The following is a 25280-nucleotide window of genomic DNA, read 5'->3' as shown; positions in this document are numbered from 1 at the left end:
TCTTTCTCGACCTAAATCCTGAAGTTAATGTATTACGCACTAAAATGGATCAGAACTCCTCAATGATCCGGCGATTCGCCAATTAACCGACGAGGTGCTGTGGACGACACCGTGTGGTCGTAGTAGAGAGCTGCATGTTGGAATGCTAACTTTACGATACTTTTTTTAGACAACGGTGCATTATCTGCACGATTTAAATGACAGTTAAATAGCCAACGCATACAATTCATGCTCTTTGAGTTAACATAAAGCGTCTTTACAGTTTGTTTTTGAATTTTTTTTACCGTAAGTCAAACCGGAAGTACATCTTCTCGTAGAGGTTCCTTCCCGTGACGTAGGCGCTAGGCCCTGATGCTACACGCGGGAAAAGAAGTCTGCGGATCACACCGACGGTAAGGAAAGTTTAAAGTACACGTTAATGCGGTCCAGATAAGGTTTTTATGTTGTTTGTTATGTTGTATGTAAATAATTTAGAACATGAAGCAACATACTGTTCCCGATTCATTTGAAACCACCCAGCCTGCTCTTTAACTGGACGGGCTTTGCCTTTAACACTCGTTCACTGGCCTTGCTTGATTTGACGTCCGATTTAATATTAAAATCCTTTACAAATAGTTTAATTTATCATATTGTGTGTTTTATATTCATATTTTGGTCAAACATAGTGTTGTAGGTCGACAATGCGCGGCCAGAATGTGTCAAACTACAGTCGAGCAGTTAGTGTCGGCCCATTGTGTCCGTAGTTACGTTACAGGCAGCGGGGTTGCTGTACTTATTATCAACATTAATCATTTAGCAGAAATCTGAATCGATAGAAAAATCGATTCGGAATCCTTCATCAGCAGCATCGAACTCGACCAATATGGGCACTTTATAAAGACAACAAAGTCAAAATAATGGCCACATTCTTTATTTTTTATTTTTTTTCATTTAAGGGGATTTCACCTGTATTAGTAAAACATTCTTCGTCTGTTGTCGAGATGGGGGACACGCTGGAGTTCAACGAGATTTACCAAGAGGTCAAGGGATCCTGGGTCAGTATCTGTACATCATCTGACGATCTCATCTAATCATCCTTTGCAAATCTTTACATCTCTACACATTTAATTGCTACTTTTGACATTAAAATGAAGTAACCTATTGTTATACCCATTATTAAGATCCCATTGGCATCCCCTGTAAAGCCACTGGATTGTTTGTTTTACTAAGTATACATGTTTTACTAAATTCAAACCTGTTTTATGAAGTGATTTGCATACTGCTCATTGATATGAAGTACATAAATAAGTTATTTTAATTGGATTGTATACGTTTACAAAAGTGTATTGATGACTGAAGCTGTCAAATCCTTACTGTGTGTGTGTGTGTATGTGTATTCACGTTCGTGTGCAGAACGACGGGCGCCTGCGGCTCGCCAAGCAGAACGTGGTGTACAAGAGCAGTAAGACAGGCCGCGTGGACAACATCCCGGCGGCGGAGCTGAGTGCGGCCCAGTGGCGCCGTGTGTGTCTGGGCCACGGCATCAAGCTGAGCACCAGCTCGGGACACGTCTACAAGTACGACGGCTTCAGGGACACGGTGAGTCAGGGAGTCTCCACCGGCTGGGTCCCGACGGGCGGCGGAGGCCCGGCGGGCAGCTGGCTCAGCGTCTGTGGGAGCTGCTGGGCCTTGGTTTGGCTCCGCCCTCCTCCGTCATCACTAATGCCGTCGGCTGCAACACATAGCTAGCTAATATACGTCTTTGTTCATCAGCACAAGATAACTGTACCCAAAGGTTGTATCAACTAAGGGTCTAACGGTACAGGTATTTGTACCGAACCGTCACCAGGGGTTGACATTAAGGTTTCAAAAGCACTTGCCCATCGGGCAAGTACAGGTCAGGTTCAACTTGCCCGAATGTGATGTTCACTTGCCCAAATTATAATCAGAATCTTGAACAGGCCTCTTTTTGCCAGGCACGCGGCCTGGTTTTGGGGGGGCTCAGAAAAATCATCCTAGCTCAGACTGAAGCTGAATGTTAGCTTCCACACATGTTGTGTTTAAAAAATAACAAACTTCCCTTTGTTTACTTATTTATCGAGCGTTCACATCGTGCCATGAAGTGATTTCAGTCCACCGTTGCAACCTATTAAAGCTATCGCCAAGTTATATGTAGACCTGCATGATTTCATGCAAATGTACTTAACTAAATGTCAGAGGTAGTAGCAAAGATATGTCTTTTTTAACTTTCACGTTTCTTGTAGCTCTAACTGAATAATCACAATCGCGTTTCTAGTAGTGTTGTCAGTCACGATACTGGATTTTCTAACTTTGACACGATACCTGGAAATATATCGATATTCTATACCATTTTCGATATCAGGGGAAAAGTTTTTTTCAGGAAAGAACATACCCAAAGTAAATAGAGTATATCTCCACAACTGCAAGGGCGATAATGTCATCTTTGTGCCAAAAGAAAGATTGTTGTGCAAGTGAAATATTCAATGGGGATGATACTTGGTTAAAGTGAATAAAGCCATGGAACACAGCATAAGTGGAAGATAACATTTCCACCTGAAATAATTATCAGTTGGTCGTTATCATTTGGGAGCGATGGCTTACTCTGAGACACAAATAAAGGTAGATATCTTACAATTTTGACACTTGACACCTCTATTTAAATTTCAGGGCAAATATATTCGAATGCACCAAGCCAAACACTCGCAAATAAACATATGGCCACTAGATTGCGCTGAAGAATACGTTTTCTGATTGAAGGCAATTTACCTATTTCCTAAGAAACCTTCTCTTATTCATTGATTGAAAATACCATGTTTAGTTGAAAAATTTGGCCCAGACACTGGGTTATCTGTTTATGGTGGTTTTATTCGACCAGAATCAACTTTGTGGACAAAAATCACAAAGGTAATACTTCATTTTTGGTTGTTAAAAGAAAAGGGGACGTTTCTTCTTAAGTTGTTATTTGCGAGTTTTAGTCACAGAATGATATGGTTTGGACTAGAGCCCGACCGATATAGGATTTTTAAGGCCGATACCGATACGAATATTTTGTGATTTAAAAATCCGATATGCCGATATATCGGCCGATATATATTTAACAAAAAAATCCAGAAACGCGCAACAAAACAAACGGATTTCCCTAACATTGGTTATTTGTAGTTATCCTTTAACCCATTGGCGCCGGATGCTGCGTAGCGCAGCATGGCCCCTCCTGCCGGTTGCTGCGTAGCGCAACATAGCCTTTCCTGCCGGTTGCTGCGTAGCGCAGCATTTTGTACACGTGCTGTTTTCATGACGAATGCAGCATATAACTCACTCTGGTTGGTTAAAAATACACATGGGGTGGGTCTTAAGGCTTTGGTAAAGATCAGGAGACCACCAAAACGAACTTTGGTTGGCTGAAAATCACGTCAATCAATCATATAGCCACGCGATATTCTCTGTTTGTGTTTAGCGACGCGTCTAGCTGGCGACCGAGAAGTAGCAATGAACATGGAGGATTTTGATAGCGATGGCAGTGATATTGTCATAGAATTCAAGGGATTTGAGTATGAGAATGAGGACGAGAATGATTTTGTGCCGGTTGATCCACTGGATCGGGCACAGAAGTGGGAATTTTTGGACACCGAAGGAAAGGAGGAGGATGACTTTCGGGGATTCCAGGTGCGGCAATTACCAGCCTCGGAAAACAAAGACATTCTCTCGCACACCGGGGTTGAAACAACCGATCCCCTTGGATGCTAGCCCACTCGATGTGTTTTCCAGGATCTTTACCGATCAGCTGTGGGACACGTTATTGACCGAAACGAATCGGTACGCGCAACAGGTACGAGCTCAGACCCCCACGACCTCAAGTGGACCCCGGTCCCGAAAACAGAAATGAAAACATTCCTCGGGCTGTGTCTTTGCTTTGGAATTTTAAAGCAAACTACTGATTACTGGAGGCAAACTAAGTGGCTCTACCAAACAAATGTCAAGGGACCGTTTCGACATGATCTGGAGGTAAATATTTATGTTTTCTTTTCTTGTGCTCTCTTCCGAGTTCCATTCTCTTCTCTTAGAAAACGGAATGGCCAGTAATGATAGTGGTGCTATAGCAATTACTAATGGTGATGATGGTTGATATTGAATAAATACAATGATGTTAGTTATAAATACAATAATGGAATAATGAATAAATAGTAATACAATTATGAATATAAATACTATAAATAACATAATACAAATAATCACAATGATGGAAATAAATGTCAGGCTCAAATTCTTTGTCATATATGCATTTTCAGATATCTCCATCTAGAAGATAACTTGGACCCTGCCTTGGATAAATCCGATAAGCTGTGGAAGATCCAGCGGTTCATGGACCTCCTCTTGCATCAGTTCCAGGCCCTCTATGAGGTCAATGGGTTTGTGAGCGTGGATGAGTCCATGGTAAAATACAAGGGATGCCTTGCCTTCCGGCAGTACCTCCCCATGAAGCCGGTGAAGTGGGGGATAAAGGTGTGGGTCATGGCAGAGAGCAATGCAGGCTACGTAAACAATTTTCAAGTTTACACAGGGGCCATTGCAGGCAAGACCGAGACAGGCCTGGCTTACCGGATTGTGTCATACCTGGCTAAACCGTATTTTGGGTCAAACTTGTGTGTTTACATGGACAACTTGTACACCAGCGTGAAGTTGTTGCTGGATCTGCAGGTCAGGGGTGTGCCTTTACAATGCTTTGGTTAAAATGTTATTTGTTGTATTTTATATCATCGATTTATACTGTTTTTTCTTCTTAATCTTGTTTTGAGAATGTTTTTAAAATGTTGCTGTTATGGTTGTGCTCAGGGAGCATGTTTTAATAAAACCTGTAGTTCTTACCTTTAAAATGCTTTTTATTTCATGTTTCTAGGTGCTCCAGAGGCTTAGATATTAAGGTTTATGTAGACGTTGACAATTCTTACTATTTTCTCAGAAAAACCTCAGGAAATGAGGTTCTTTTTCCTAGAATAGCATAGGATTTTAGCAGGCGTTTTTAGCAGGCGTTTTAGGCATAAATGGGTTAAATCCTTTTCACTCTCAGCTAACACGTAACAACAGCAAAACTGGACATGGTAGTCATGAATTAAGTCATGCTTATCGACTTTAGAGAATTGATGGGGATGTTCTTTTAATTGTTATTCAAGCAATGTATGTCTCGTGACAGTTGCCGACTTACCATGAACACACTTGCACACATGAGCTGTGTTCGAAATCATTCCCTATTCACTCCCTCACTATTCCCTATATAGTGTTTATGATATAGTGCACTATATAGGGAACGAACAAACGAGAATTCGGACACTACGCTGAACATTTCTAAGCGTCATTTGCGTCAGTAAATGCGCCGGGTATTTGTGTGACACAGACAGATGCGCCCACATCATGTAAACAAACCGGGCACTCCCGAGGAAAGCTGGAGCTTGTATTGATGTTGAATGCTACATTTCCTTGATCAAGTTTTTTTAATTAATTTTGAATGTTACATTTTCTATGTTAACTCCCAATTAAATTGGGAGTTAACTCCATCATTAAATGTATTAGTTTTCGCGGTTATTCAGCTTCTTCTTCTCCTCCGGAAGAACACTACCGCATTGCATTGTGGTATACGGAGTAACATGTAGGGAACATCGTATGTACACTAACATTTTAGGGAATTTAAGTGCACTATATAGTGCATGAAATTAACCACTGAGAATTCGAACACCACTACAAAATGCAGAGCACCCTATATAGTGCACTATATCCGTGATAGGGAATTATTTCGAACACAGCTATGAACAACACCGTTGATCTCCGTCGATCTCCGTCATTCACTCTGCCTGAATCAGCTTTTTTTTTTTATATTCATTTATCGGCCATTATAAATGCCGATACCGAATAGTTTGAAAAATGCCTAATATCGGCCGATAATATCGGCCTACCGATATATCGGTCGGGCTCTAGTTTAGACTGTTGGAATAAGTGGAGGCTCAGCTTTCATGCAATATATAGTTTGTGAGGGTCCAATTTCGTGAAAAAGATCGCTATTGCTGTGCATGTGCACAGTTATGAAAACCAAAACCGTGTTCTTGCATATGACTTTCCTTGGTAATTTGCCTCAATCAAAAGTACTTCCAAACTGCACTCCTCCATCACTACTCCATTTTCCTTCTACCTAAACCGTTCGCGGAGGCGCTGCACTTCCGATGCTAGCTTTGTAGGCTAACCTTTAGCCAACACCTTCGAATCACGGCCAGAGAACGCACTGTGAGTGACAGAAGGCGGGGCTATATTCGCACTGAAGCGAAGCGTGTCTGTTAACTCGCTTTCCGAGAGAAGAGAAGACGGCGCGCTGATCAATTGCAAATACTTATATTTTGTGTTATTTTGCGGCAAACAAGGTTGTTCTGCAGTTTCTAAAAACATTTGAATAAATAGCCTTTATATTAACATCCACCCAAAATCCACTTGCCCGTTCGGGCAACCAGAAATCAATCTCAACTTGCCCAAATATGACTTTTGGTTGCCCCGGGCAAGCGGGCAACCGTTAATGTCGAGGCCTGGTCACGGTACAGGCACTTCGTTGTGTACCGCGGTGCGTAAATGTGGCGTACATAGCGTTAATATGACGAATGTCAAGGCTTGTTTTGCGATGCGGAATTTAAAACTTGAAGTCGGAGTTCCACCCGGGCCGTTTAGCCAAAGTATACTACTCCGACTCTGTAATCCGACTCCGTAACTACGGAGACCCCTCAGCAGCTCTCCGTCGGGATGTCGGATACGCAATGCAATTCGCCGCCCGATCTATCTTAAAGCTTTTCAAATCTTATTTGGTGTTTTATTGGTCCTTAAGGTGCAAAGTAAACAATGTACAAAGTAATTGAGGCCCCGTCCACACAGAGCCGTTTTTTTTTTTTTGGTGAAACTGCATAAGTCTTGTGCGTTTCGGCCGACTGTTCAGATGGACCCGGCGAATCCGGTGCCCGAAATCGCACATTTCTGAAACCACCCTCGGAGGTGGTTTCAAATCTCCTCTAACAAAGTAATTGAGGCCCCGTCCACACGGAGACGCTTTTTTTGGTGAAACCGCATAAGTCTTGTGCGTTTCGGCCGACTGTCCAGATGGACCCGGCGAATCCGGTGCCCGAAATCGCTCATTTCTGAAACCACCCTCAGAGGTGGTTTCAAATCTATCCGGACCTATGCGGTTTCGTGTTAGGATTCGTGTGGACGCCTGAAACCTAAACGATGACATCATTAGCCCCCTACCAGCTGGGGAAGTCAGAGTAGCGTTGAATTTTTTATTTATTATTTTATTTGTATTCTTTTTGTAGCTTTAAATAAAGCCCCATGATAAATTTAATCACTAACTGTACATTAAAAAGTATTTCTGCTCAATTTATAAGGTTGAATCTCCTTGTGACTTAATGTTTGTATACAGCGTGCAGGCTGTATGCGCGCAGGCTTGATGTGCTCCACTTTTTTCTGTGGAGAACCAGCGCCTTGAATGTTTACTATTTACAGTGTTTATACAGCTCGATGCGGTTTCGCAATGACTCCGTCTTTACAGAGATATTCCTGAACCGCATAAAACTAAACCGGATCGTTTTCGCCCGTTTCGGCTCTGTGTGGACGGGAAAGGTGCAAAGTCAAACCGGAGAAGTGATTCCGGAAATGATTTTGTTAGAGGACTAATCATAACCCTTGTCGTCTCCGTTGCGTCGACCAATAGGTCTATGGCGTCGACGGCTAGTTAAAAAATATTGGATGCGCACGTAAGCTAAGGAGAGGGTCTCCGACAGGCTCTCCGGCTATTGAGAGGGCTCTCCGTGTCTACGTACAGCACTTTAACATGCACACGCTAGGGATGGGCAACGATCGTCGAATTGTCGGAGTCACGTAGAATATCGAATAATGATTGTGACTATCGTTATTTATTACACGGCTCTTCTCAATGGGATCCTGGATCTGGATCTGGATCTGCAGATTTCTAGTCAGCCAGTCAAGCAGGAGAGCAAGTTAAAGCTTCTGGGACTTTCTATTTGTAACACTTTGTCCTGGACTGATCATGTTAGGCAGATAGTTGCCAAGATGAGTAGGAGCATTGCTACGGTCCGGAAATGTGCCACCTACTTACCAGCTACTTTACGGAGACAGGTTGTTCAAACATTAGTATTATGCCATCTCGACTATTGTTCTGTTATTTGGGCCTCTGCCTCTAAGACTGACCTAAGCAAACTACAAACTGTACAAAACCGGGCTGCTAGACTTGCCCTTGATAGATCTTACAGATCAAATGTAGATCAGATGCATTCTGATCTCAAGTGGCCTAAAGCTCTTGATAGGTTATCCATTAGGTCCTTGATATTTATTAAGAATGTAATTTCCACTGATGTTCCTAGAGCTCTTTTTAATGAAATTGGTTTTTGCTCTGATGCTCATTCATACGGTACTAGATCTGCAACAGCAGGGCTAGTTGTGCTCCCACACTGTAGGAGTAATGCAATGAGGAGGACATCCTTCTATAGGTCCATTTCTTTGTGGAATATACTCCCTTCGCACATTCGTGTTATACCTGTGAAGAGGGAATTCAAGAGGCAAATTAAATCCTATTTTTATTTATGTTAAATATGAACTCGGGACTCTGACTTGGCTTGGCGCTCAATGAATTATGTTTTGATGAAGGTGTTTGCGCTCTGAGGCGCCCAGATGCCCATTTATTTGTTTGTTTGACTGTTATGTATTTTTGTCACTACTTTTACTGTATTTGAGTGATGATTAATTGTTTGTATGTTCAGATTTTAATTGGACCCCAGGAAGACTAGTCTGCCGCTTCTGCGACAACTAATGGGGATCCATAATAAACAATAAACAATAATGCTGTTGAACGCTCCGTTCACTTGCATGGGCTTTTACAACTTCCGGTAGTGAATAATTGTTTGATAATTCACCGTTGCTAAGCATATAATGACCGCTCTCATGGAAAGTGTATTTTTGCTGATCAACACAATGAATGCTGGTAACAAATAAAAATAAAATTATTAGTAGTAAAAATAGTTTTTTTTTTGACGAGTCTAGTTCACCGTCATGCAGGAAAATAAATAAATAGCGATCTGTTTTCGGCGCATGTAGGTCTATCTGCCTAAGCCCAATTTGAAATAATGTTGATGGCGCAGTTGTTGAATAAACTGATTTCATACAAATCATAAAAGCCTCCCTCTCCCTGTGTCGAGGTGCGTGCGTGCGTGGGGGGTTCTCGATTGACCGATATCGTATAGTATTTTTGCCAGAAATGCACATCCCTAGCACACGCATTTGAAAAGGCACCATCCAGGTGTTACTATCACTGTTGCTGTGAAAAAAAAAACGAGCTGTGGAAACCCAGCTCACGACACTATTTCAACAACCCCTGTCTGGGAATTCAGAAATGCTATTGCCATGACCAAGTTTATTGGTGTTTTCATTGTTGCTGATCTACGCCATTTTCCGTTGTTGACAAGCAAGCAAAACTATGAACCGTACCGGGACTTAAAAACATCGGGCTAAAAATGTATGATCGGGTCAATTTATCGGGGTAGCATTTACACATACCCGATGTTATAACGATAACATAACGATTTATGCCAGGGAAGACACCCGAAGTGCGTTTGGCGTCATTTGACGTCATTTCGGTAGAAGGCAAAGGGGAGACTGGTTTAGACTGATATTTATTTCTATATTTATTATATTACAATAGCGATTTTATAATAATAGAACGCCGGTTCTAAATGGGCGAAGTACCCCTGTAATTATAAAAGTAGGACATCCATCCATCACCCCCTATTTATACCCAAGTGGCAGATTGAGGGTCTTCCTTAACGCAATCTGGTCACTCACAATCGTTATTTGTCGAGGGTTCTCGAGGGTCTTTCGTGTGTTGAGGTTGCCGATATAAAGACGATAAAACACGATAAAGCGCGGAAGATTAACGAATATAGCCGATGTGCCCAGGAAAATTCCTGAACGACTTGCGATGTCTTCCGTTATACTCCCGTTCTATTCCCGATTATAGCCGATTAGCCCATAGCAACACCTGGTAACCGATTCTACCCCGATAGACCCAAAATTAACAAACATGTTCGTTCTTTGCCGATGTTGCCCGATGTTGCCAGATCATTGAGCATTTCTTCCCGTTTCTTCCCGTTGTCTAACGATGTTCCCGGGAAGAGTAACGGTGTTTCCCGATGCAACCACGCTATTTGCCGATGTTATAACGATAGCTGCTGATTCAGCCATTGGGCACCATCGGGGCCCACTATCGGGTAGGTGTAAACCCCCCATTAGAAAGAATATCAGGTAGGGATCGACCGATTATCTGCCGGGCTGATTATCAGCGCCGATATTCGGCATTTTGACGCATATCGGCATCAGCCTTTTTTTTTATCCGACGGGCGATAAGATATCAATTTAAAACGCGGTTATTTTGGCTCTGATGAAGCCGCGCCTCTCTGTCTGCTGTCACTACGCTGTCTCCAGCATTGTCCAACCCACAGCACTATCTGATTGGTTACATGCTCTGGTTACACGCAGAGCCACGACGGACAAAAAAAAGCTCAAAGTGTTTTGGCTATTATTTTTACTTAAAAAGTGAAAACTGCAATGGTATAAACACCAAAACTGAAATAGTAAAAATACTATAAATAACTATGTACAAATAAACAAAAATAAGTAAAATTACAATAACAATGTGAAAATAAACAAAAATAACTATTTACATGATTCCTGCCCTCCCTCCCTCCCCCTCCTTTCTTCTCCGGGCGTTTAGGCATCTTTCAAAATGTTCATAAAACCAAACTCACAAAAATAATTAGAAATAAAAACGCACAAGCGCGCAAATCAACCACTTGCTTCACACTAGGGATGTTAAACGACTCGTTTTCTGTGAGTCGACGTGTAGGAGGCATAAATCGAAAAATCGATCGATTTCTTATCTTTTTTCCGGCCCGCGGCTGCAGCAGTTGCAGAGCTCAAAGGATCTGCGCATTCCTTTAAGACAGCGGCCCAGTTGGCCCACCCGTCCTATTTCAAAGGTTGCTATCAGGAGCACACCAATAATGCATTTTTTTTATGAAGTTAAGTTGATATAAAAATTATGATAAACAAAATAGCAAAGAGCAGGATTGTGAACCTGTAAATTCCCAATAGGCAAAATGTGTCTGCGTTTTTAATTAGGAACGGGCCGGCAGTTGATGATGCGCGCCTCCTCTTTGCAACGAAATTGTTTAAGTCGGACATAAAACCATTTAATTTAACAGAGGCTACACCCACTAAAACAGATATTTTCGTTTTTAAATAAATATTTGTAAACGAAAATTCACGTACGACTCAGTCGTCAAAGCTGTCCAGGCATCAGTGGTGATAGCAACTTTGTCAGCTGAGGAAAGGATCTCGCGGAGGGAGGCTGCTGCTTCGCGGTACATTTTCTCCAGCCTCAGTCATCGTTTGGCGACATGGCACTGTGTAGATTGGCTCGAGAAATGAAATCAGATTGCGTAACCCAGTCCCCTCTACTACGCTCATGGGCAGCATATCTCCGGCTATCATCTTAGCTAGCAACCCGCTGATTCTTTCAGCCCGGCGGCTATCACAGGATCTCACCGTAAAGTTTGCGATGCTGCCTTGCTGGCTGGAAGGCTTGGGATGCCTCCTTGCCAGGTGATTCAACATCACGGTTGTGGACGAATGGTACGCAAACTTCATGAGGCATAATTTACACTGAACTGTTCTGTCATCAATCTTCATGAAACTATCCCACACCGGACTTTTAAGTGAAGATGCCATTGTCATGAAAGGACAAAGGAAGAGATCGCTCTTGGGAGACGTAGCGGTGTAGCAGAACAGAAGTGACCGTTAGAAAAACAACACAGCTACGTCTCCCATTTGAAAAAAAAGAGAAGGATTTATTGTATTTTGATAATTTGATAAAAAAAAAAAGATTAATCGATTTCTATTTTCAGAGTCGTTTAGAGCAGTGGCATGCGCACGCACACACACACACACACACACACACACACACACACACACACACACACACACACACACACACACACACACACACCCCATTAGGCTTACAACGTTACATGAATTATATTTATGGCGATAACAATGACGGTATTCTTTTATTTCGCTTTTCTGGTTTACTATCTTTAACAATTTAAATGGGAAGGGTGGGCCTGCTTCCGTGAACATAGCAAGTTAATTCTCGGAGGAATGCTGCATACGGCGACACAGATTTTCCTCCACGGTGCTGAGCTGACATCTGTATTTTTATATATGCGAGGGACGAAAATGTCTTCTCGCACAAATAGGTCGACCCGAAAGGAGTTAGAATGTCCATGGCAGCCTTGGACAATCTGGGGTATTCCTGCGCAACAGACAGCCAGAATTCATCCAGTGATTTTGAGGCAAACGATGTCTGTATGGTTCGGTTACTGGATAGCTCAAGCAGCACATCTTCGAGCTCAGGTGACAGATCGTTTGAAGAGCAGCTGGTGAATGGTTGTCGTATCCAATCATAATTCTCCACATTTCACGTCGGAAAATATTGATGGAATTTTTCGAGGAGGCTTTGGAGATGAACGTTGATGGAGGCCTTCAATGAATTGACATTCACGTCTTCCTCCTCCGAAAAGTCATGCAGCTCCGAAAACATCTCAAAATCCCCACTCTCCGCACGGACTGCCCAACGCTGCAGCTTTTTTGTGAAAGCATTCACTTTGTCCGAGAGGGTCAGGATGTTAGTGTTAAGGCCTTGTAGTGACAGGTTGAGCATATTTAATTTGTCGAATATGCATGACAAATAAGCAAGACGGGCTATCCATTCCGAGTCAGTGAGATGGTGCGCAAAAGCGGAGTTTGCGTCTGAGGAAGGTGTCGCTTCGCAACTCAAACAGGCGTGTAAGAACCTTGCCCCGTGAAAGCCACCTAACTTCAGAATGGAAAAGAAGGGATTCGTGTGTAGACCCCATTTCCTGACAGAGAAGGGTGAAGTCTAGTATTGAGTGGGCGAGATTTGATGAAATTCACAATTTTAATAGCGTAGTGTCCTCGGGATGGCGGGTTTCGAGATGTCGTTTCATTTTGACAGGTTTTAAGCTCTCATTCGCCAGAACATCGCCGCAAATCTTTCATCGCCGTTACCTTTTACTTGGCAAGTGAATCCATATTTCAGAAATTCTTTCTGATAATGCCGACGCCTCGTTTGTTCCTTTTTATTCTCACCGGCCTGTAGACTTGTCCCATCTGAGGATCGCGGAGGAGTAGACGCACTGGTAGCTGGCACTTCCGAGCTTTTGTTAGATTTTTAAGCAACCACCTCTCCATTTTGGCTAGTAGGCTACCTATGTATTTTTACTTATACTTATACTTAAAATGATGGAGGGAGCAGATAGTTACATTGTTTCTATCAGCGGAGTAGCTGAACCAGATCTCGTTGAAAGACGAAAACGTATTTTCTCTCTTCTCGACTTAACTGTGTGTAAATAAGAAAAAGGCAGATTCTTTTTCCCCAATATTATTTTCCTTTGTTTCACCTGGCATAATAATAATTTGGATCATAATAATTGGTGACCCCACGGAAGTTTTTCGGGACCCCATTTGGGGTTGCGACCCCTAGTTTAAGAATCACTGGTTTAGAGCACGAGTCGAGAATCGACCGTTGAGTCGACACATTCTTCACATCCCTACTTCACACTTGCACTCTGGGGTAGAGCCTTCTAGTTTACGCACACCCCTTGCGCATTTGTTTTCTCAACCACACGTGAGACGGTGTTTGACATGCTGGATATCGTCAGAAAGGTATTTTCATTGGCTATTAGGATATCTAAGGCCCGTCCACGACCCTTGCTGTCTGCTGGTGTAGCTGTCAATCAAAGTATGCATGCCCCATTTTGATAGTGATCGCCTCATTGGCTTGTAAGACTTGTAAACAAGGAAGTATTGGTCTTACAGAAATGTGTGGTCTCTGTCACCGTGAGACCCTGGCGAACACAGTGGATTCCATGAATCAGACGACAATAGCGGAATTCAATCCCTAAATCGCCGTTTTCTACAAAAAAACATAGTAGCGTTTCGGTTTTCTATTTTTCGGCTGCTTTCTATAAGATGGCTTGTGCATATACACAATGTAATTAGACTAAAATAATATTGATATTCGATTTGAATGAGCCGGTAGCTAGGGAGGAAGAGGGTGTGGGGGGGCTATTTTGACCTAAGACACTAGGATATTTTTGATCTATATTCGCTAAACATATTTATTCCACCAATGGGTTGACATTGGATGACATTCCTGAGATTCTAAGCTTTCAAACGGTGCATGACATGACTATCACTCAACTGAATGATGCCGAAAATTGACCCAGCGTGTTGGGGGGAAGGGGTGGTGTAACTAAAACTTGCCCGCCCGCGGGATTTGACGATTAAGTCGTTAAAGGCATTTAAATTAAGTTAAGTGTTGGAGTTTGTATTGTTCAAAATGTTGACGCTAATATTTTCCCTTTTTCTGTAAATTAATATCGGCTCCAAATATCGGTTATCGGCCCCCTTGACTACTAATAATCTGTATCGGTATCGGCCCTGAGAAAACCATATCGGTCTATCTCTAATATCAGGTGTGATGCAGAGTTAATAACGTACTTCTGGACCTGAGCAGCAGCTGCCAATGCCTTTCTCGCGCTGCCATTGTGTTCCTACATGTGAAGCCCTGTTGATAACTGGACGTCCAGGGCACCAGGCTGGACCATGGATATAGGGCCATAAGAGGTTCTGTGTTCAAAAGAGTTGGAGAATGACGATGGGCACTGCTCTTTTCATCACTGAAAAGTAAATGTCAGTTGTTATTATTTAGTTGTGCCCCTATCTTTGCGAACCCCTTCAAATACAGTGCTTTGGAGCAAAGTTCTTGCAGGGTAAAAGGTTCCCATAGAGACCTTCTGAACCAGAACTACTGATTTATTACTAGCCTGAGTCTAGACTATTACTCCCTGGCCTTTCTCTATAGTTAGAATTAGTTGTAATTAAGTTAATAATGAATTAATGTTTTCTCTTCATTTGTTGTATTCATTAACATTAGTATTAATGTTAAGTGAATCTGGGCTGTATTTATTCAGTTTATTGTATTTAAGTTGATATTACAACAATAATGTTATCTGATCACTCCGTACGACATAGATTTATTAATTAATTATGTATTTATTCTAATCATTCTTGCTGAATCTTACAATAATGATCTGTTAACTTTAACTTTAGCATAAAGCAGCTAGAACACATTGATTAGATTTACTTAACAGCCCTGCTACGATTGTCTCCTGGTCCTGTTTGGGATCCCTAGTAGGATGTTGGGCTGGCTGTGGATGAGCCATAAACAGCGTGCAAATGACCAGCACTCAGCTGCGGTGAGCGGTAGAAAGGGTCATGGCGGACGGAGAGCCGTTCAAAGCAGGCCCCGCTCCAGGCAGACTCTGCCTCACACGGGATTGGTTCTGTATCTGTGGACGAAAAGTCCTGGAAGCCTAGTTTCAGGGGGGGGGGACTGTCGCACTGAACAGAACATATATTCCGTGGGATGTATACCATGTCAATATGTAGCGCGTCGTATTTCTACATAATAGAAAAGTTGAACCTGCTCTTACTTCACTGCCCTGAAGGATAAGTGGCGCTGAAATTAGACTCTCTTGTATTCACAGAGGAATCTATTTCAGAGATACTGCAGTCTATGCACACAGTTTTCTGTTGTTGTTTGACCGTCTTGAGGATTACTTTTACTTTGGTAGAGTCGACTTAAAACGCATTGTTCTCAAAGTACCTTAAGAGGACGTAGTTATGGATGTATGGCCATGAATACATACGACACATTATTTTCTGGCACATTGGCTTCTTTACTCACGCAAAAATGATTCTCCCAAATAAGTTGCGTTGTTGCTTCCAATTGAATAGCACACGCTTTATCGCTTAAGAGATCCCTGGGGGGGGGGGGGGGGGGGGGGGGTGGTGGTGTGTGTGTGTGTGTGTGTGTGTGTGTGTGTGTGTGTGTGTGTGTGTGTGTGTGTGTGTGTGTGTGTGTGTGTGTGTGTGTGTGTGTGTGTGTGTGTGTGTGTGTGTGTGTGTGTGTGTGTGTGTGTGTGTGGCGTGGTTAGTATCCGCAAGTATTTGACCTTTTTCCGTTTCCATCTATTCTGTGTGTGAAGCGTCGGCCTAATGGGATTAATGAGGGAGCGCTGCGTTCGCATGTGTGTTCCGTAAACACAGTAATCATGGGCTCATGTAGCCCGATGTTTATGTCCAATCAGCTCGCTGATTTGGCCGGGCTTTTCATGCATGATGGCTGCTCAGAGGTTGTTTTTGTATTCTGCTTTGTAGCGCGCACAGTGGGTATGTTGCCTGTATGGCATGTGTGTCAACGCCAAGCTCATCCCAGAATCCCGGGGCCCCCTGCCAGCGGGGCCCCCAGGGTTTAATCAGCGCCTCTTCGGAGATGAATCCGTCCAGGCAGGTTGGCGGGACTCTGAGGTCATTGTTTATCATGGCGGAGCCAGCGGCCTTAGGGCTGGAGGGCTGCCGGGAGGAAAACGCTGTTCCCTTCTCTGTTATCATGGGGAGGTGTTGGGGGAGGCAGGGGTCGGTGAGGTGGTTGTGGAGGAGGTGGGTGAGGTGGTTGTGGAGGAGGTGGGTGAGGTGGTTGGGGAGGAGGTGGGTGAGGTGGTTGGGGAGGAGGTGGGTGAGGTGGTTGGGGAGGAGGTGGGTGAGGCAGGGGTTGCCCAGGCCTGTCGTGTTCAGGCTGAATGAGGGATGACAGGGTGATGTCTCCTACCCCTTCCCCTGTCGGTAAACTGATTTTGTAAACCCTTAAAGAGCTTGTTACCTTGGGGAATACTTATTTGCTTGATGTATACAAATGCCCCCACTAGTCGCTCATGTTTGTGCCACACAATGTATGTGCTTAGTATGTTCAGAACTCTGTCGGGGGAGGGGGTAACATGGGACCAGGATGTGTGTTAGGGTTCAGGGGGGATACTTTCACCCAGACTACATTTTATGCGTGCTGTAAACTTGCACGTTTTCACATTTTAAAATGCTTCTTCTGTCCCCCAATGACCTCTCAGGCAAACGTCTTGAGGCGTTCTACAAACTTAAGGCTGGGATTAGCTTGCCCAGGCTAATAGTCCCTCTCTCGGCAGGCACTAATGGGCCGCAGTTGCCCCACAGACCCACAGCTGCCCAGGTGCATAAACTCTGGTTCCCACAGAGCGGTCTCCTCTCCCCACCACACACGCAATCACAATCTCTTCCACATGTGTGTGTGTGTCAGTGCAAGATAATTTATGTGTGTGTGCATGCTCTCCTGTCTCATTTGTAATCGGCTCTGCAGGAAAAATAAACCGACTGATTGTCGAACACGGGAACGGTAGAGAGGGAGGGCTACGTATTACTCTCTTCTGACGGGGCCCCCCTGATGGCAGGGCCCCCACCGATGTGGGCAGGGCCCCCCCTAATGCGGGCGGGGCTCTAATGGCACCGTGATGATGGAGGCCCGTGGTGGAGGAAGAGGGGACGGTTTTCTTTATTTGTATGTTTAGCTAGCAGCTGCTTTGGCTGACTGGTTGTTTGGCCGTTGTTTGATAACTCTTCCTCCCTCTGGCCTCCTCCACTGCCTCCCTCTGGCCTTCTCCACCTCCTCTCTCCTTTACCTCGTCATCCATCCAGGACTTTGAGAAGATGTCAGAGTTCTTCAAGGCCAACTACAAGGTGGAGCTGACGGAGAAGGACATGTGTGTCAAAGGCTGGAACTGGGGCACAGCAAAGTTCTCAGGTAGGCACTAGTGCTGCACGATTAATCGAATCGCAATCGCGATATCAGCCTTTGCGATTGTGTAACCGCAGAATGCTGCGATTTTAATTTGTATTTTCTTATTTATTCTATTTATTTATTTAGTTGTACTATTGAGAAAACCTAACAAATTTGCAACAAGATATTTTTTTATTTATCTAATTTTGAAAAAAATATTTACAAATATTGTGATTTTGAAAACTGTGCAAATTTTTTTAGTTTTTGTAATTTTTATGCTAGTTTAAGTTTGTATGTTTGAGTTGAGAAATAAACATTTTAAAATAATCAGTAATCTGTGCATTTCCCTTGATAACCAAGCAAGTAGACTCATGACACCATTTGTTTCGCAATATTGTCCACAATAATCGTAATATGACTATCACCAAATCGTGCAGCACTAGTAGACACTAACCCTGACCCTCCACACACTAACCCTAACCCTCCACACACTAACCCTAAAGGGCTGATTATGGTTCTGCATCGGGTTTTAGTAGGCGGACCAATCACAGCCCTTGCTGCTGCATTGCCTCGACGGAAGGTTAAAATTTTTGCGAGGCGCCCGTCAGGCCCTTGATGTGGACGTAAGGGGTCTGTTACCTCCTTGCATTGCGTGAACGTGAGACCATAATCAGCCCTTAACCCTCCACAGATGGTTATTGTCACTATTTCCATTCTCTCAATAGTCCGCTAAAGTAGATTGTTCAGAATGGTATTTAAATGTTTCGTATAAATGTGACACAAACTAAAGTTTTACTGAGAGAACTCTGCCCCTCATTATTGCTGCCAGTAGCTGGTTTGATCTGGCCTCTCAGTCATATGAGCTGCTCCTCCCACCTGCTAAACATCGCCTCCCCCAGGTCCTCAGCTGGCGTTTGACGTCAACGACAGCACGGTGTTCGAGATCCCGCTGAACAGCGTGTCCCAGTGCGCCACGGGCAAGAACGAGGTCACCCTGGAGTTTCACCAGAACGATGACGCAGAGGTGTCCCTCATGGAGGTCCGCTTCTACGTGCCCCCCGGCCCCTCCGACGAGGGCCAGGACCCCGTCGAGGTGAGTCCCGTCGCTCACGACCCTTGATGCACCGATGGATCGCCAGCGATGGTTATCGGCCGATATACGCCCTAAACACAGGACGTCAACTTGAACTGTGCAGATATGGGAGCTGATCACGGGACTCAAACGATAGAGCACACCATTAGGCTGGGTCACTGAGAAGGTAACGGTTTCCTGCTAACATTCATCTGGACTCAGTTCACCACAGACAGAGCCTATTGTTTATCTCAGTAATAGAGGCGGTAACCCGTTTGCATCTCACCGGCTCATTGTGTTTTTTGTTTTGTTTTCTACGTTTGCGGTGAAAGTACTGAAGCTAGCCTCGTTATTCACACGTCACCATGTTAGTTCAAACTACTGAAGCATCTATGATCGACAACCTATAAACTATAACCTTCCACGGGTGTCGGAGTCGGTGTGTTACGTGAAATAGTAACCTCTGCATTCTGGTTATTTAGGTTTATTTATTTGTCCCAATGATACATTTCGAACTTGTTACCGCATGTGCAAAACTAAATAAATCTCTACATAATGAATGTTACTATGGGCTATTGCTGACTTGATTGACGACTTTAAAATCTTCACGCGAGACGGACTATGTGCAATGTGGTTCTGTCTGATATATCTTTATCTGTAGAATAGTCTGCTCAAAAGGACGCAAAACGTAGGCTACAAATATAAGTCTCCCATGCAGACGATCGATTCAGATCACACCATCTTCATTATTAATCCACACATGCAGTAAAACCAATCATAATATTTATTTTACATACAATTCAATATGAAGTCCTTATTTGTTATGCAGAGCTTGGTACCAACAGCACTTCTTCCCACCGTCCTCTGCTGTGAATACTGATTAGCGCAGAGCGGATCTCAGGAACACTGTTACATTTGATTATATATGTTGGATAAAATCTGTGATGGGTGTGTATTAGGGATGGGAATCTTTTACTATCTCACGATTCGATTCCGATTTTTTGTGGATACGATTCGAGTCAAATCGATTTGATTCATAATGATTTCTGCTTCAATCTATAGGTGTGCAAAGGATCTTCATGATCTGCTCCAGTCTGCTTTGCAAGACAGAATGAAAAATGGAGACATTAAAGTGTATTTTTCACATTTATTAAGTTTTAAACATTTATCCATGCTTAGATGGAATTGTTGCACCTGTTGCATAAAAGCAATATCACATATTGCTTAAGTTACAAAAATAAAAGTCTATATAAAAAAAATAGTGCAGTTAAACATTCTGCCTTTTAAATTCTAAGGAAATTGCCTTTTCCACTGTGTGTGGACCACAACTGCTACTCTAAAAAGCTAGCTATAAAATAAGTTGGAACAAAAATAAAGTGCTTCTGTATAATAAAATTTTTACAGTTGAACAAGATGCATTTTCATTTCACAGGAATGTTGCAGTACAAAAAATATCATGTGGAACACAACTGTTGCACAAAACATTAATATGTCTCAGTAGCTTTAAAAAAACAAGTTATGAAAAAAAAAAAAATAGAATCGCGATTCTTATATGAATCGATTTTTTGGCACACCCCTAGGGTGTATTATCCATACAGTCCATGTTGTTATCGTTCTAGCTCCTTTCCTTACTGAGTGAGAGTGTGTTGGACAGACTCAATCAACAGTGAGCCCACCGATTCCTTCTCCTTCATTAGTGATGTTACATTTATTCAAAGGTCCTTTTGATTTAAACTTGTAGAATAGATTCTAAAGCGTGGTGTGGTTCCACTCTTCATTTGTGCAAACTAAACTCTAAACCTGTTCTGTGTTTACAGGCCGTTACGTCTTCTCTTAAGGGAACACAACGAATTTCAGCTGGCTCAACAAATTAACCATAACTTTCAACTAATGAAGAACCATTAAGCTAAGGGCTTGTTGTAATGATGTATGGCGGCGTGTGTGCCAGGTGAACACTAGAGGGAGCTGTAGCTCCAGAGGAGAAATTAATGCTGATCCCTCTTTGCTCCTCCAGGCATTCGCCCAGAACGTTCTCTCCAAGGCGGACGTCATCCAGGCCACCGGGGACGCTGTGTGCGTCTTCAAAGAGCTGCAGTGCCTCACACCCAGAGGAAGGTACGGGACACACCCGACATACCAGCCAAACTGGGGTCTGCTCTCACTACACCCAGCCGCACTTGGGTCTGCTCTCACTACACCCAGACACACCAGCCGCACTTGGGTCTGCTCTCACTACACCCAGACACACCAGCCGCACTTGGGTCTGCTCTCACTACACCCAGACACACCAGCCGCACTGGGGTCGGCTCTCACTACACCCAGACACACCAGCCGCACTGTGGTCGGCTCTCACTGCACCCAGACACGCCAGCCGCACCGGGGTCGGCTCTCACTACACCAGATACACCAGCCGCACTGGGGTCGGCTCTCACTACACCCAGTCACACCAGCCACACCGGGGACGGCTCTCACTACACCCCGACACACCAGCCGCACTGGGGTAGGCTCTCACTACACCCCGACACACCAGCCGCACTGGGGTCCTGCTCTTGCTAGATTCAAACTGGATCTGAAACTTGCCAAGCAGCTGCCTGGTGTAAATTATAGGGGTGGAAAAAATTATCGATTCTTCGATGTATCGCGATTCTGTGTAGAACGATTACGTCTCGATTGAGATAAGTTAATAATTGATTATTGCATTGTTCATAGAAAGTCATATTTGTGACAAAAGCTTTTTCTCTAATCAAATATTAGATAAGGTAATTAATAGGGATGCACCGAATTTCCGGTCACCAAAAATTTTCGGCCAAAAAAGGCCCAAAATCACGTTTTCGGCTGAAATACTTTAATCACCGAAACAACACGGCCGAAACATAAGAAATTGTGATGGCGCAAACAAAAAGCGCGGCCAGCACACGCTTGTCTGGATAAGCGCCAATATGTCTGCGGTGTGGACGTTTTTCAATGTTTCTGAGAAAGACCCACGTATAGCGATTTGCAAAAATTGCTATGCCTTGATTTTAATGAAGTTAGTACACAGTCATAGCCATAAATGCAATGGTACTAGGGTTGCCGCTAGGGTACTAGGGTTTTTTTTATAAAATAGGCCTTAAAAAAATAAATAATAACTCGGTGTTGCCGGTGTGCAACACCAACACCGGTAACACTGGTAATACCGTATACCGCGGCAACCCTAAATGGTACTAATAATTGGCATAATAATTTCGTTCGGTGTTTCGATTTTCAGCCTTGGTTTCCTCATTTTCGGTTTTCGGTTTCGGCCAAGAATTTTCATTTCGGTGCATCCCTATTTTTTTAATCTATTGATTTCTTTAATGATCATCACAAAAGTAGGAAGTGATTAGCAAACTCTGAGTAGCAAATTCAGATGTATATATCTTTTTTTTTTTTTTTTATCCCGCAAAATGAAATGTACATTAAAAATAAAATTGCTTCGAGATGCATCAATAATCGTTTTAGAATCTAATCGTTGACCTCGGAATCGAATCATGAGGTGCCAAGAGATTCCCACCCCTAGTAAATGATGGGTTCCAGTCCTGCATGGAGTAAATATGTTCTTCTATTGGACGGCCCAAAAACAGCATCTTTCAGTTTCTTAATATCAGTGATGTAGAGTAACAAAGTAAAGATTCTTTGTTACAGTTCTCCAACTTTTGCAGTGGTTAGTATTGGCCTAATATACTCCCTTAACATGATCAACTTCAATGTGCACTCCAGACCAGCGTCATTATGATCATTAACAGGACATTGGTTTTCCTGTTAATGCAGGACAACCAATGCTTGTCCCACATTAACATAAGGCCTTTTTAATAATGAGGTCGGCTACGCTGTACCACAGACCATTGTATTGATCTGGGTTGTAGGACGCAGTAAAAGCATTTCACTGGAGAACACTCTTCATGAGCAGTCCTACTCTGCTCCTTTATGCACGTATCCATCACCTCATTGGACGAAGGTGCTCAACACACATCCCTATTGGAAACTGTCTCCTCGGCCGTTCAGATGGAAGATGGAGTAATTTCAGAATAAGAGCGCTGTTTGCTGTAACCTCAGAATAAAAGCGCCGTCTGCTGTAACTTCAGAATAAGACTGCTGTCTGCTTTAACTTCAGAATAAGATCGCTGTCTGCTGTAACTTCAGAATAAGAGCGCTGTCTGCTGTAGGGAGAGCGGCGTGTGGCCAGTGTCGGCGCTGTTCATCGTCGTTTTAAAGCGCTGCCATAGGCAGCCTCCATTAATCGATGGGAAGCTATTAGGGATGGGCACGAGTAGTAAATTCCAAACTCAAGTGATCGAAGGAATTCCTCGAGGATCAATCGAGTACTCGTTTAATCAAATCTATTTTTAGAATGCAACGCATCTGCAGCAGGAATAGGCCTAATGATGAACGGCAATATTACCAACCAAACATTTAATGCTTATTCTCAATCAAAACAGTCAGTTATCAGAATATTCATTATTTATTTTTGTAAACGTTCAAAACCCATTTTCCTTACAAAAATAAATATGCGTCTCACAATTTAAATCACGTCGAACCAAGGCCTGTAACGGTTTAAAAAAAACAAAAACGAAACAAGTAGCCTAACCATTGCAAATAATTTAAAGCTGCAAATAAAACGGCAGCAAATGGACTATGGAAATACTCAGCGTTGTGATCTTCTCTACACGGCCGGGATTACAGCTCATCTTGCGGCGGTGAAAATAGCCGACACACTTGGTTGCTGCGGGTCTGCTTTCCCGAACTCAACTCACCGTTGTGTTTCAGGAGTATATGATGCCGCATAGTACTTGTAGTACTCTGGTAGCTCGATTTCGCTTGGCATATTTTACATTTCACCTTATGATCTCCTATTTCTTTAAAGCAGTGGTTTTTAAACTGTGGGGCGCGCCCCCCCTGGGGGGCGCCAGAGTTCTTCAGGGGGGGCGCCACGTGAGAAAAAAATAAACCAGAAAAAACCCCTGAAAGTCGCTGATTCAAATCATCAGTCGTACTTCAACTGTAGAAGTAACATAACTAAATCAATTTTCAACCGTTTATCTTCGTGCAAACCATTTATCAAATCTACACACTTGTATCTTCAATAATATCGAAACAGAATTTCGATACCATTTAAAATTTCTTCAGAATCACCGTTTTAGTTTCATACCGCTTCGTTTTCAGCTGTTTTCATTGAAGACGTCAGCCCATTCTGATACACCTATTTCTAGACATCGTAACTCATTCATTTTTCAACCGTTTACCATCGTTCAAACCATTAAACAAATATACACACTTGTATCTTTCAAACCGGCATCGTTTTCAGTTGCCTATAATAATTTAGGTCACCATAGCAACGCCGGTAAACAAACCCCGCCGAATAGTCGAATCTCGGGACTGAAAAGGCAGATCTGATTAGACTCAGAAAATCCTGAATGAATCTGTGTAAACTGGCAGTTTACACAGATTAAGATGTTCAAATGTATTTAAAAAAGGTTAAGCTAAAACATGCTTAGATAAAGTTGTTAAATTGTGTTAAAGGTCCCATGACATGCTATTTTATGTATTCTTTAATATAGGTATTAGTGGGCAACTAACACAGTATTCAAAGACGTTCCCGAAATTCAGCCGTGGTGCAGAGTTACAGCCACTCCGAGCCAGTCGCATATTGAGCTTCCCCCAAATGCGCTGTTTTGGTGTCTGTAGCTATAATGCAAATGAGGAGGAGCGAGGCGGGTCAAGGAGGAGGGTGGGGGTGTGGCCCTGAGCAGCTTGCAGCCACGGTACCATGCGCTCTGTTTACAGTGGATGTATCGCAATGGCGAGGCGCACTGCCTTTAGCCGTGTTCTGTAAATATTCTAGAACACACGGGAGTCCTGGAGCTCTATATCTAAATATTATCATATAGCCTACATAGATATCTATATCATATAATATATATTATCACGGCCATCGCTGTGTGAGCCGATATTATGAATCTCAAACGACCGCGTTGGGTTCTCCGACGTTCCTGGTTCTTCAACGTTCTCATCAATGTGAAGTAGACTGAACCGCGACAAGGAGGAGAAAGGGATCGTTGCCGGGCAGCGCTTAGGCACCTCCGGTGGTCCCTCAGCGGGTCTCAAGCGGGAGACATTCGCCGCCAACAATCCCTTTCTCCTCCATGTCGTGGTTCATGTTCTTGAGGGAGTCAAAGCCAAAGTTACTTCCCCCCAATTCATTCTCAACCTTGGCTGAGATAACCCCCAATACGAGTCTCGTTGTAGAAATACCAGAGACGAGAGTCCGACGTGTTATGCGCCATCACACCAAAAGCAGAACGGTTATCCAAATAACAAGGAAGTGTACAACACTTGCGTTACAGTCCTTGATCTCTATATCTAAAT

General features: G+C 43.3%; 1 protein-coding gene and 1 long non-coding RNA gene across 2 annotated transcripts in view; one reads left to right on the top strand and one right to left on the bottom strand.

The window, feature by feature from the left end:
- Positions 1–269: 269 nt before the first annotated feature.
- ssrp1a (structure specific recognition protein 1a) overlaps positions 270–25280 on the top strand; it is a 49247-nt gene continuing 24236 nt past the window's right edge. The window contains exons 1-6 of the mRNA XM_060063400.1: positions 270–392; positions 936–1034; positions 1393–1578; positions 17743–17848; positions 18724–18917; positions 20911–21011. Coding sequence (XP_059919383.1) covers positions 981–1034; positions 1393–1578; positions 17743–17848; positions 18724–18917; positions 20911–21011 — 641 coding nt within the window. The 5' untranslated portion in view covers positions 270–392; positions 936–980. The remainder of the gene's footprint in view (positions 393–935; positions 1035–1392; positions 1579–17742; positions 17849–18723; positions 18918–20910; positions 21012–25280) is intronic.
- LOC132466286 (uncharacterized) lies at positions 1961–4291 on the bottom strand. Its single transcript, XR_009527821.1, has 2 exons — positions 3791–4291; positions 1961–3591 (listed from the first exon to the last, which is right to left on the bottom strand). It is a non-coding gene; the product is annotated as an uncharacterized LOC132466286 (long non-coding RNA).

Source organism: Gadus macrocephalus, chromosome 10 (genome assembly GCF_031168955.1).
Source record: "Gadus macrocephalus chromosome 10, ASM3116895v1".
NCBI lineage: Eukaryota > Metazoa > Chordata > Actinopteri > Gadiformes > Gadidae > Gadus > Gadus macrocephalus.
Note: the sequence above shows the minus strand (reverse complement) of the source record. Positions and strands in the feature narration are given on the sequence as shown.